Raw genomic sequence first — 13,704 nt, forward strand, 5'->3', positions numbered from 1 at the left:
GGGTTTCCAGTGAGCAGGATAGTAGGTAAAAGGAGGTCACTAATAGCATTGTCTTCTGCTCATCCTTTCCCATTCCATTCCATTAAATGCAGCCATTTAATCTGCTGCAGACCCCTGATGACAAACAATGCAGGAGGGCAGATTGCCCTTGTAAAATTCAACCGGTATGAAAGGACCCAAATGTCAAACACATCAGCTGATTGACAGCTTCATTTATGTTCCAGCAAGGACCAGGAGGATTAAAGCCAGGTCCTCTCCACAATGCTCATGTACAGCAGTGAGAAATTGTCTGAACTGACCCTTTGCTGTCACTGCCAGGAGGATCTCTCCTGAAGAGACAGAAGACACTGGAGCAGGGGGTCAGGGTGCTGGCCTCTCTTTTGCCATTTTAAACCATCTGTTTAGCCTCCTCAGATTTTCTACACCTACTTTGTTAGGTTTTCAGTTTAAAACCAAAATGGCTTTCATACTTAGTTTGCCTACATGTTTAAAGGGGACTGAGAAGTATTGCTTTACACCACAAGCTTCCCTGGAGCCAAGCAGCTTTGCTCTCCACATGCCCAAACCAATTCCCCCAAACACGAGCAGCAAGATTCAGAATGGGGCACTGATGATAAATGTGTCAGATCAGACACCACCCAGCAGAAAGAGCTCTGCTTTCTCTCCAGCAGTACAGCCATCACAAATGCTGCACAGGGAACCTGCACCCAAGGCAAACCAGGAACTCTGAAAGGTGGGATTTACTTCTAAATAAGCAGAAGCTGATCTGGGGGATGTGCCCTACCTCTGTCAGGGTAAAGACAGAAGCAGCTGGGGGTGGGCTCGGTTTTGTGTGCCTGTGGGGAAGGCAGATGGGGCAGGGCAGTCTGCATCTGGAACAAAAAAAAACAAGCTCTTCATGCCACTGGGTTAAACGGCTGCTTTCCTTATCTAGAGGAGGGAATGGAAAAAAAATTCAGCAGATTTAAAAATCTAAAAAAGAAAAGAGAAAAAACAAGGAAGGAAGGAAAAAAAAGAGCTATTCTAACATGTTAACCAGCACCAAGCTTTGCTCATCCCACTGAATGTTTAAATATTTAGCTTGTTAGCTAGCAGACTGTTAACTGCACCTCATTTTCCTTTTCAGGACAGGGGAAGACCTAGCCTAACCTAATTTATTCCCGCTTTTAAATAGAGCACTGCTTCATTTTCAGCTTCATGAAGAAGAAAAAAAAAAAGAGACAACAAAATTTTATTTTTAATTAAAACTAATCAAGACCATTTCTCAGTTTTAGTCAAAACCAGTAGTATTTCTCAGACTAGAAGAGAATGGGTTTAGCTGAGAGGCTGGGAAGGGAAACAGGACGAATCTAAATTTATTATATACTGGTCTAAGTTTTAAATCAAGTACACACAGACCTTTCAGAGTGAACTTGATTTTCTTTTCACCTCAAACTACTGCAATGGTTGCTGTTACACAAAAAAGCCTGTGGCTCCACTTCCCCAGCACTTCTTCACTGGTTTATAAAACTGACAGAGTACAGGCAAATCTTTCCCTGAAGAGTACAAAGCTTCAATAAACCTCTCTCCTGCAGTGTTACCTTTTTGCACGCAGCCTGCAACATAAAGTGAATGGAAAGCATTAAAGAACGTGGCCCTCACCGAACTAAAGCACTGATGCACTGTTCAGCCCGAGCAATATGGCTCAGAAACAAAGGAGACAAGAACAAAAGGTTTAATGATTTCTTCCCAGAGCATAGCCCAAGTTTGATCCATTGTCACCACGGAACAAACAAAAGACACACACACCACTGCAACAGGTTCACTGGAATCAGCAGAGCTGCCACCAAAACGTGATGTGCTCCAAAGCACTCAACACCGAAGTCCCTTTGCAGGTATGTGGGATCTCACAGAGAGAGGGATGAAAGAGTCTCACTGGAACACCCAAAGCCCATTGTGTCCCCTCTGCTCCCTCCTTTCCCCCTGCCCCCTCTCCTGCTTACGAGCCTGCTGTGCTCAGTCACAGACCGCAAATGAGACAGAAAGCAGCGTCACAAGTGCTGAGCTGTTCAGGGCTACCTTTACTTACCCTCCTTTAAGCTGTTCAAACACTAATAAATTACCCATTTACTTATACTACCCAGATGTTTGCCATCTAGAAAAATAGATTATTATTTGTAGAAGGTTTTGTTCCATCACAAGAATCCTGTAAATAATATATTGGGATCAGAATGCCTGATCAACATGCTAACTTTCGTATGCCAGTTTGGGGTGGGGTGGCAGGAAGAAAAGGAAAGACAGACACTTCCCGACCACTAGTCAGAAGTTAAGAACTTTCACATAGAGCTTATCAAAAACTCAGATATTCACTGGAAATCATGCTGCTGTGATAATGATGTTGTTTTAAATAACAGCAGAAATGGAGAATAAGGATGACAAGTAATCTGATATTAATTCATTAATTTAATTCTGACCTTTTGCTTCCACATATATATTACACTTTTATATAAATATATATTTGAATGCATGTATATGTATAAAATGTGTGTGTACTAAATTATAAATATACCATATAAGCGTTTTTATATATAAACCAAAGTAAAACTTAAAATATATTCCATTTATGTATCTATAAATATGACATTCTAACATTTCTTTATATGTCACATTTTCCATAAAAAATGCAACACTAATTTTAGCAAAGCCTACAAATACAAGGAGCCTCAATCTTTGTTGCTTCTTTTATTTTTTACATAAGATTTCTTAAGAGTTCTGAAGAACTCTCAAAGAGAATTCTAGGGCTTTAATTGAAATGGCATGAGATGCTGAATCATTAACAACAGTGTCTTTCAACCCCTGTGTCCATTATGCACAGAAATGCCTATCAAAACCCACAAAGAACGAAGACATTTTCAATATTCTCATTAAAACGTGACTTTGTCTCATAGTTCCAGCTAATTGAATTTCACTTACAGTTGTCATGAAGTTTTGTAGGGTAGACAAAACAGTGATTTGCTGGTAAATGATGTATATAGGGAGAGAAATAAATATTTGAGAAGTTCTTAGCCCTCTTTTTTCAAACATCAGGGAGAAAGACAAAGAATACAACTCAAGCAATGAACAGTTCAAGAAGGAGCAGCTTTTACAAAGAAAACTTTGATCTGGATGGCTGAGTATCACTGCAAGAAATCCAGTCTGCTTAGCAATCTCAGACAAGTTGTCATGGAATTGCACAGCAGTTTACTGCAAGATGTCAGTACGAGGTGCACCCCTCATACATACTACTGCTAAATTATTTGATTTGGGCCTTTTATAATGCCACTGCAAAACTGGAGAGGAGAAAGAAGAGTTTACCCATTATAAATATCCGCAGTAGAGGCAAGGGGGACAAAGGGGATTACTAAAGGTAAGGAGCTGTTAATTAGAGATGGTGTAAAACAGAACTGATTAGAAGAGGTGTGAAGAGGGTCGGGTGGGTTTCTTTCATTTCTTTTGGGGTGGTTTGTTTTAAATCTTGGTTTAGCAGGGTGAGAATAGTCCGTTGCCAAAAGAGTTTGAGCTTAGAGAAATACAGCAGCTTTCGACAGACTGACAACTCAGTTAAGTGAGACCAACATGCTGTCTCTATTAAAATGAAAAAGTAAAAAGTGGCACTAAGGAGTGACAGTCAGGAAGTTACCCACTGTTATCTGACTGATCACTGCATCATCTTGTTATTTAAGGTATTATATCACCAATGTCACTCCGATTTATTAAACTCTTCTCATTAGAAAATCTTTGATCACATGAAGAGGGAACCATGACTCAGACACGAGTGACAGTGGGCTGAGGGGTCAGAAGATCCCAGATTATAGCAGCCTTGTAATTTATTGCACATTACTCACATAAGAAACCTGAACTCAGGTTTCCTCTCATTTTTTCCTGTACTGCTACCTTGCACTTGTGTAGAATATAGCTTATCTGGTCTTCCCAGCTACAGCAAACTTGGCTGTATTCATCAAGCACAGTTCAGCAGGGTTTCACCACACTTTTACCATACCTTTCTTGATACAGAAATATAAAACCAGCTTGTGCGTGTGTGTTCAATACAGTCCCCAGCTGGTATGTTCTCCCTTTACCTGACATTCAGTTGGAAGCTATTGTGGTTCTGGAGACAGCACAGATGGGAATATTTCACAGGATCTTTCCCTACTAATCATCTGCTCAGGTCCTTCCAATTGCCTCAGAGCCCTACCCTCTTGTACCAGCTTAGGCAAATCCATTCTCTCATCGGTATTTACACCCTTCAAATATTTGTACACATGGTTATAATCCCATAAGGGGCAAGATGGTCATGCTGCTCTCACAAAGGCTAATCTGAGAGAAGGAGCACAGCACTCTGGCTGCCACATTCTTACACACAGCAGCCTGGGGCTTGGAATGATTGGCTGAACAACACTGTGTCACACAGATCTGGTCTGTGCTTTGAAGTAATACTGAAAAGCAGGCCACAAGTGCAAGGGGCCTCCAATTAACAGCAGCGAGCAGGGCTGAGCACACACATTTAAACCCTTGAAGGAAACGAACACACTTGCAGCCTTGGTTATTTCCTGCCCCAGCTACGTGCACTAACAATCCAGAGGAGAGTTCTCAATGTGTCTGTGCCTTGGTTTCCTTCCTACACAGTCAGGAGAGCCACCTTTCTCTCCTGCTGTAGCTGACTGTAAAGACAGCTCCTTCAGTGCTCCAGAACACAGTTCTCTGTAGAAGCACCAAAGCCAAGCTGACCTTGTGGCTGCGAGCAATATCAGAGCTTCAGTCAGGCAGCTGGAGTAGGTCCTCAGATGTCAGCTGGATGTCAGCGACTCTGGCCAGGCACTGATTGGCCCAAAAGAATTCTCCTCCTTTGCATTCCAGTGGTGCAAGGCTGACAGGGCTGAAATGTCTGATCTCTGCTCACCAAGCCACAACCCCCAGAGAGCATCACTCACCTCTGAGTCCAGCTATTGCAATTCCACATGGCACAACAAGATACTTAAAACCTTCTTCCTGCCTTGTTCTTGTGCTACACCTTCCCCACCAACCACTGCGAGCCTCTCCTTCCAGCCTTTCACTCCAACCACCCACACACAGCTCTATGCAAGCACAAATCTTCCTCCCTCTCCAGTCTATAGAGAGCACTAGAAGAAACTGGGCACAAGAGAGGTCTCAGGCATAAATGCAAGGCACTAACTTTTGCAATGGCCCTGCTCAAGGTAATGCATTGCTTAAGAACCAGAGCTTGACAATCTCTATAGTGACAGGGACGGGAAGGATCTCTTGCCCTGTGATAACTTCCCTCCGCTGTTTTCTCACTCCTCTTCCTCTTCAACTTGACATCTGAGCATGATTTCACTCTTCTTCACCCCTTTCCTTGCCATGGCCACACACAGCAGGTAACCCAGTCAACCATCCTGCCAGTGCCTGGCTAAAGCTGCCCCCAGAGAGCAGCCAGGGCAGGCACGCCAACTGCCCTGCCAACACACCCAGCTCCAGTACCTGAGAAGAGAAGGCAAACTCCATTTCAATGGCCCAGTCAGCTCTGCTAACTTCTGCCAACAATGCACATCAGTTCCCTGTACACACTCACAACAGCTAACAAGGAACTGGTCAAAAGAAAAAATGTGCATCCACAGGAAATCACACTATTTTCTTTTTCACACGGATTCTAAGAAAGTAAATGCTAAAAGCATCAAACTAACACTGTTCTTCTTCCACCCCACAGAGGAGGGAATCAGCTTTCACAGCAGGTCCCAAAGCCACAGGAGAGCATGCAGGGTACACCAGATTGCAGCTACTTTCATACTTTGGCCTCAGCACTCAGCGCTGTATATTCTATGTACCTCCTACCAGCTCCCTTCTCTTGCACAGCCCCGTTAGAATACCTCACCCACAAGAAAAAAATTCATCAGGGCACGTAAACTTTATTAAACTACACATAGAACAGGTGTCCCTTTAAAGCATGACTCTTTTCCTCTCTAAAAGGCACATGTAGCAGGTTCTCTACTGTCAGGTGTAGACTCAAGTGATGAAAGAAAAATACATAAATGTTTATTAAACCTTTGTTGCCATTTACACCACCAACTTTCACACCCCAGTGCCAAGCTGTTAACGAATTCCCATGCTGTTCCAGAAGACATTTCACAGCTCCTGTCAGAAAAGGGAAGTTTCACAAGGGCAGCACTCACTGGAAAAGTCTCTGCTCCCACCACCATCAACAAAAAATCACAACCAGCTGTTTGTGGAATAAATGTGTTCTGCCCAAACTAAGTGGGGATAAAGAGCTTCTTCCAGGGAGGCATGGGACCACCTTCATGTATACCTCCTGATGTATTTTTGTTCCAACACTGTTTGTGCTAAGACTTACCAATTTACTGAGCAGCCAGGAATAAAACTGATCCATAATAAGCCAAGTGACCATAAGGCAGTACAAGAGGCTCAGGCCAGGTGACCACTGTGTGCGTGTTGCAGCTCAAATGTTCGGACACAGCATCACTCCTGGGGGAGCTCTGCAGCTCCAGGCTGCAGCCCAACAGCAGGGCCCCTCAGGGAGGCACATACCACCTACCACTCTGTGCCATGTTTCCTTTCTGCCAGCCAGGCTCTGCTGTGCTGCTGTACAGCTGGGAAGAGCGAGGCCAGGCCCTGCACACGAGGCACACACCAACTCCAGCCTCAGCAGCTCTGCCGGCTGCCATGGGGAACTGCAGCAAAGGCAGAGTGAAATCCTACAGCAATTCTCTCCTCTGCCACAGCTCTACTTTCCCCTCCAACCAGCTCTTCAATCTGCCACAGAAGACCCTGTTCTAAAAGAACAGGCAAAGGCAAGATGCTTCTTGCAGGATGAAGTGAAATTGCTATTCCCCTCAGTGTCATGGGACCGAAATAAAGCACTTTCCCAACTCAAAAGGTGACAATTGTTACATGCCAAGTTACAGCTTAGACAGCTTTCACAATACCAAAGCTTGGACAAACTCATTTACTTTGTCCCTGGAGGACATGGGGACACCTACTCATGTCACTGTTTTGCACAGCATGATGCCCAGAGCATTTTGAAAAATGCACCTGAGGACCTTCAACCTCTCATGCAGATCCTGTAATTCAGTTGATCATAAAAAAGAACTAAGTGACCGTTTATGAATGTTTTGCTAATAGAAATCAATTCCAAGCACTAGAACAGAAGCAGACTTGTCCTACAACCATAATGAATGAAGTAAATAGCTTTATTTTTCCCACCTTTTTAATATCAGAAAGTTGTGTTCCCAAACAGATTGTTATAATTGCAATTTACTAGCACGCTTCTGTCAACTCTAGGTAACGAATTAGGGCCCTACATTCTATAAATTTTCACATTAAACAAAACAACCTCAGAAATCTATTGGCTGTCCCCACCTGTACCTCACCCCTCAGCTTATAGACAGCTAGCACAGAGCCAAGATACTGCAGGACATGCTGCATACTTCAGCTTCGTACCTTAAGATCAGCATGGCCTGCAGTATTTGTCGCAGATGTCTAAAAGAAATTGATGGACTGGCCCTTCAGTGTGAAGGTAAATAACCTGACCAAGAGATTTGTTAGCTGATGGATGTTTAAGGTATTTTCTATTATTCTCAATATTACACCATGAGATGTTAGAGGAATGTAATAGCTGCCTTAAAGATGAAAATACCTTAGTCTTTTCTTTTAGACTAATTGCAAAAATTAGAGATTCAACTTCTATTTTCTAGTGGAGTTACTGGAGCAGCACATCAAGCAACAGATCAGTATCTGAACCTGCTCACTGTTAAAGCTCAAAAACGCAGTGGCCATTTCCTCCCTGCACAGTGACTAATTTCCTTCATGAGTCAATCTGTCTCCTTCCCTCTATTCCCACAACAGAGCAGTGCCACAAAAGCAAGGTTCCCCCAAGTGAGATGCTCAGCCTGTGTGGGTCACTGCACTGGATGACATGCCCCCTTGGAGCAGGTTTTCTGCAAAGCCCATTCCCCTTTGCAAGTGCCAAGAATCAAATCTTGGCCACCTAATGCAGCATGTTCCACATGTTAGCTCGCAACATGATGAGAAACTGTGTTAACTGAGATGGATAGTGCTGTCAAACAGAAAGCTGGCTCACCAGGACGGAAACAGTGGGATATGCTGACCTTCTACATTCAGAAAAAAAAGAGTCCCTAAGATGACACAAAGCATTTTGTATTGAAAACCAAAACAACTACCTTCTTGCAGGGCTTTTACTACCATATTGTGTAAATAAACACATGTACATAAACTCTGCCTATATGAAGAATCTGAGCCTCTCTCACAGAGCAGTCTGACAGAGGAAATGAATCATTATCACCCTGCTTGGACAGAAGTTTGCACAAGGAGCCCATGCGACTAACCACTGCCTGGAATTCCTGGATTCAGCACCACCACTGCTCCTTCTGTTCCCACATTCAAATGCCTAACTATAGAAAGCAACTCAAATCAACAGACAAAATTCAAATCCTCAGGCAAATTGCTTTTAAACTACTCTAAATGTGCACAGGTTTTATTGGTGATATGGAGAGAAAACAAACTTACAGGCTTCTCATCCAAAAGAATAAGCACTGAAATAACTTGTTTTAGTATTAAAAATCCTCTTCAAATTTGAAGTTCATTCTGGAAAGATTTTTCCCAACCTACTACCTCCTGCCCATCTCCCTCAACATTATGATTTTAGGTTTGGGTTTTTTTAGGCTTATATTTTGGGCAGAGAGAGGGAAGCTTTGTTTATTTTAAGATTTTGCTGCTAACAGAGAATAATCTGAATGGAAGGGACTATAGTGCTTTACAAAGGGTTTTGCAGCAATATAGTAGGTAAGTGAAAACAAAAATCAGCCTGCACACTTAGTCCTACAACTATTTACCATAAAGACAGCACGCATATATATGAAACAATGCATTATCTACAATGCATAATTAAAAAAAATTAAAGACTACAATATGCTGTTCAAAACTGCCCTGATACAAAGAGGAATACTGGATACCATCTGGCTGTACACCGAAATGTTGTATCTTCTGTGCTGACTTCCTCGAAGCAGCAACCTGCCTCGTGGTGCAGAACAAGCGTGCCATGAATATCCTGACTGATCATTATCAACAGATTTCACACTTCAGCAAGATCTAGCTAATGCTTTCTAGACAGGCTAAAAACATAGGGCTTGTTATACACCTAGTTTAGGATTAAGCAATTAACACAACTGATATAAACACTTCCAAGTTTTGCTACCAATTTTCTTACTTTTTCCTTACATCAAACAACCCCAGGTGCTGTCTTCTGCAGTGCAGAGAAGTGGGAAAAAAACTATTGAATACCTTGTGCCTGAGCTGCAGAACTGTGGGAATACCCCAGAGCCAGGAGCGCTGTCTCCACCAGCTGGCTAAAGAGCACATCTTTGCGAACCAGAACGAACTCAGCATGCTCTTCTCGATTATCGTATTCAAGAGAGGCGTCTGACTGCTCCACCACACAAAAGACTGGAATCATCAAACCTACATGGAAAAAAACACCAAAAAAAAACCAACAAAGCATCAATAAGAAGAACATGAACTGTGTCATACATGTCTAATTAAAGTCGTAAATTAACACACCTCCTAGAAGACTCATCGTAAATGGAAATCTGCCTTTCTTCCTTGTGGGATAACTTTTGTTTGCTTTCCAAGGAAAATACTAAAGTCTCATCACTTGACTCATTTAAAAACCACACTAAAAGCTCTAGAGAATACAGTTCAGGAACAGAATCATAGCCAGCACAAAGATGAACAAGACTTCCTAGTAAGACTTTTTCAACACTGCAGAAGTCTGCTACAGTTTCATAAATGTACCTATTTCTTTCAAGTCATTTCTCCATATTCAACCACATGAAAGCCTGACCCACAAATGCCATTTCTGCTTCTCTCTACACAGTGAATGTATGGAGAAATCAGCAGAGGGTGGTCCCCTTGAGGGACCCTGGTATAGCTGAGCATTTTCAGACCATGGTCCATTCTCACTGTACAAGGAAAATACTTTTGAATTGATTTTGTTGAAAATTATAATCTTGTGTTGGCAGCTGATGGTCACTCAGGCCCAGAGAGACCCACAGCTGCCTTTCCAATGCATCCATGAGGAGTGTGAGAACAACTCTTTTGGAAAAAGAATCAAGGATGAGGAGGAACCACAGAAGTGAAAAACTCAGGGGGTGGTCTAGATTCAATTTTGTTGTGTTTTATTGCAAATCTACTTTTGTGGTTACAGGATCAAGTTATCTATGGCATTAGATAAATTGTGAGGCATGAACTTTAAGGGATTCAATACTGAAGGCAGTATAGAAACGTGCCAATTTGCAGGAAACAGCCCCACAGTGCATTCCCAGAAGGAAGAGGGAATAGACTGAAAACCTTCAGCACTGCAGAGCCATTTCCACCACCTGCTACAGGCCAGTCTACCTCCAGTCACAGACATTTTTTTAACTGGTTACGTATTACTTGTTAGTCCCTAGATAAGCCAGAAAATCTCAGCCTGAAGCAGTTTTCCAAATGTGCCATCTAAGGCTCATTGTCACCAGCAAGTTCACCTCTAAATCCTGTTCTTCAGAATGAAATATAATCATTGCCAGTAGACATTAACTACAAAAAATATCTGAGTGTATTTGTGAATTTTGGACACAAATCACTGTATTCCTGGACCAGACACTTCTTTAAGGGAAAAAGAAGAAAAAGCCACATTTCAGTTTTCCTTCACAAAGTCTATTAAATATTTTTGAGCTACGGTCACTAGCTTCAAAACCTAATATCTACAAACCATAGCTATGTATCCCTTCAGAGGAGTCACTCTGCCCTGGAATAAATACATCATATTAGTATCTGCTGAGGAACTTAAATACTCCTTGTCTTGAATTTTGAGAAAGTAGATCTACTTTAAAATATATTTTAGATACACAATTCTCAGTTAGTGACTATCTAGCACAGAGTGGCTCTCAATTTGACATCCTAACGGCAGAAGCTACACACTGCAATATCCACTTGACGTGTTTCAGCTCTTTGTTTTAAAACAAATCTCAAAGTAACATGAAAGAAGGTTACAGCATCACATTGATACCGCTCCCTCTTCACTGCTTGATTCTGGGTTAAATTGATGCATATTGCAAGTTCAAGCAGCCAAATTCTAACACATAGTGCTAAAAAAAAAGTCTCAGTGAAAAAAAAACCCTCTAGGTGCTTTCCTGAAGAGACAACACATGGGTGATCATGTTCCTCTGAAATAAGTGACAAAATTTCTTTTCCTATCAAAGGTTAAAATTTGAATTCTATTTGTCCATACACCATTTAACTAGTTAAAACAAAAATAAGTCTCTTTAAGTGACAAACTTCCAGTCCTGTCGAACATACAGGCTGTCACAGCACTTTTGATGGGGCTATTAATGTCTTAGCAAAAGATTAAGATAATTGGCCAAATGCTGAGGCTGTAATATCAGTTGTGTAAATTACATTTTGGCAAGACAGAAAAGGTGGTGAAGCAAACTGATGAGAGGAATGTCACACTGTCTTTTATGCTCCTGCTGGAAGCTTTCCTTGTCATACAACAGTCTCTCCTCTTCAGCACAGGAGTAGCACCTATTCTCTGCACTCATTCCTTACTGTCTGAGTACACACAGGATCTCAAAGGCCAGAATGGATGCCATACATTATAGCACTTTATGGACAGCACTAAGGACCCCACACAACTCCTGCCCATGATGACTTTCCTGCCCCTTCCTGCTGCCCATGCTTGCAGGAACCCTGCTAAAGAAACAGCTTTTGGAAAAACATCTCTGAACTCAGTGACCCAGAGTAACTGATGATAAAATGCTATTAGGACCTTAAAAACAGAGAGCAAAGGGCAGCTTACCACATCTGTCTGATGTGATCTGATACTGACCTATTCTCATGCCTCTCACTATAGCACCTGGAATCTTAATACTGATTTTAAAAATAAAATAAAAAGCAACAGTAATCAAACTTATTTCCAAGCCAATCTCACTCCAAGGAAGTTTCAACTGCTTTGCTCTCTATTTCGCATGAGAGAGTTTAAACTGTTGTATCTCCAAGGAACTCACTACCTCAAACTTCTCTGTTTCTTAATGTTATCTGAAAATAAATATATTTCAGTACTTTGGGATCAAAAGGAAAAACTTCTGCAGATGCCAACATGCTCTTTACATGCAGATATACATCATGGCTTGCTCCTACAGGCATATATTACACCTCCAGCTCGCTACAGGGCCCTTAGAGAGCAATACAAGTTAGTCACTACTCACTGTCATTCCAGCTGAAGAACTTGGAGCAGTACTCTGAGAGCTGGAGACCAAGCATCCATAACAGTCTCAAATGCAGCGCTACTGCAGTGCAAGCCAGCCTTACTCATAAACGCTGGAGCTCCTGAGCTCTTTCCCTGAGGAGGGATCAGCCAGAGTCGCTGCCACCCTCCCTCGCCCGTGCACTCTCACACACAGGGAGCAGGCTGGGCCCGGCACTGAAGTGGCACAGCCGCTCCCCCAGCTCCAGACAGGCTGCAGGCAGCGATGCTGCACAGCCCGTGCTACACGACACACCATGCTGCTTCTCACACAGGGAGAAAGCTAGCAGTTTTCCGAGGGCTAAAAAGGAAAGAGTTTGTTTCCCTCAAGGACAAACACAAAGCTAGTATGCACACAAAACATCACCAGCAATCGCAAATCATACTACAGGCTTTTACTCCTGGATTTTGATTAACGTAACTGAATCATGAACAGCTCTTTCATGCTTCCCACAGAGCTCTGACCCCATAGAGATGGCACCAGCTTAAAATGTCAGGGGAGCATAAACCAAGATCTACAGAAAGGCTTTTATAAGGACATCCATACACAGCAAGAATTCCATCTAACCAATGAAAGAGAGCAGTGAAAAACTGTTCCAAACATTACCCAGAAGAAGAGAATGGTTAGCAGCAACCAATATACCTCTGTATAATATACATATTTAAAGCACATCAGAGATGAGATTTAAGCTCTGCTATTGCTTTCACGGAAAAGTTGCAATGTACAGAGAATCTGTACACACACTTGCACTTTTCCCCAAGATTCTTCTAAAGGCCAGAGAAATTAAGAAGAAATTAAATATGTATCAAAGAGACCAAATGCACATTTTTTCCTCCTTGCCCATTTTAATCTATAATTTTGTTTCACTGTAGAGTAATAAAATCTTTAAAAATTAAGGAAAGAGAAATAGATATTTCATTAGAGAAGTGAAAATCCGAGACAGTCTGCTGCATATAGTATTCATTTTTACAAAAGCGGACTTAGAGCCAGTTAAAAGTATTATGAACCTGCAATCATACAGCTTCCTGGAAAACATTTTCAGCTCTAAGACTTCCAAGTAAAAGCTCCAGATTTCTAATGACAAACTAGAAGGAAGAGAAGAAAGCAGGTATTAAAAGCTACTGCACTGTTTCTTTTGTTTATTTACAAATAATACTTGGTCCAGCACATGCTTTTTTAAGTAATAGATATGATACTAGTGGCACTTAATTTCTATGCATGGTCTGCTTGCACAGCAGCATCACAGGCAGAGCAGAAAGCTGAGAGCTCTTACAGCCACCCACCTCTCCAGCCATTAAATAGGGAGCAGTGCTTGTGCATCCTAATAAGTATAAAATGAAGATCAACTAGAAAGAAAAAGCACCAATAAAAT

At 42.0% G+C, this 13,704-nt stretch overlaps 1 protein-coding gene across 1 annotated transcript in view; it reads right to left on the reverse strand.

Annotated features, from left to right (window-relative positions):
- Positions 1 to 9,502, reverse strand: part of SATB2 (SATB homeobox 2) — a 106,078-nt gene extending 96,576 nt beyond the window's left edge. The window contains exon 1 of the mRNA XM_058809526.1: positions 9,331 to 9,502. Coding sequence (XP_058665509.1) covers positions 9,331 to 9,502 — 172 coding nt within the window. The remainder of the gene's footprint in view (positions 1 to 9,330) is intronic.
- Positions 9,503 to 13,704: the final 4,202 nt, after the last annotated feature.

The sequence above is a fragment of the Ammospiza caudacuta genome, chromosome 8 (genome assembly GCF_027887145.1).
Source record: "Ammospiza caudacuta isolate bAmmCau1 chromosome 8, bAmmCau1.pri, whole genome shotgun sequence".
Lineage (NCBI taxonomy): Eukaryota > Metazoa > Chordata > Aves > Passeriformes > Passerellidae > Ammospiza > Ammospiza caudacuta.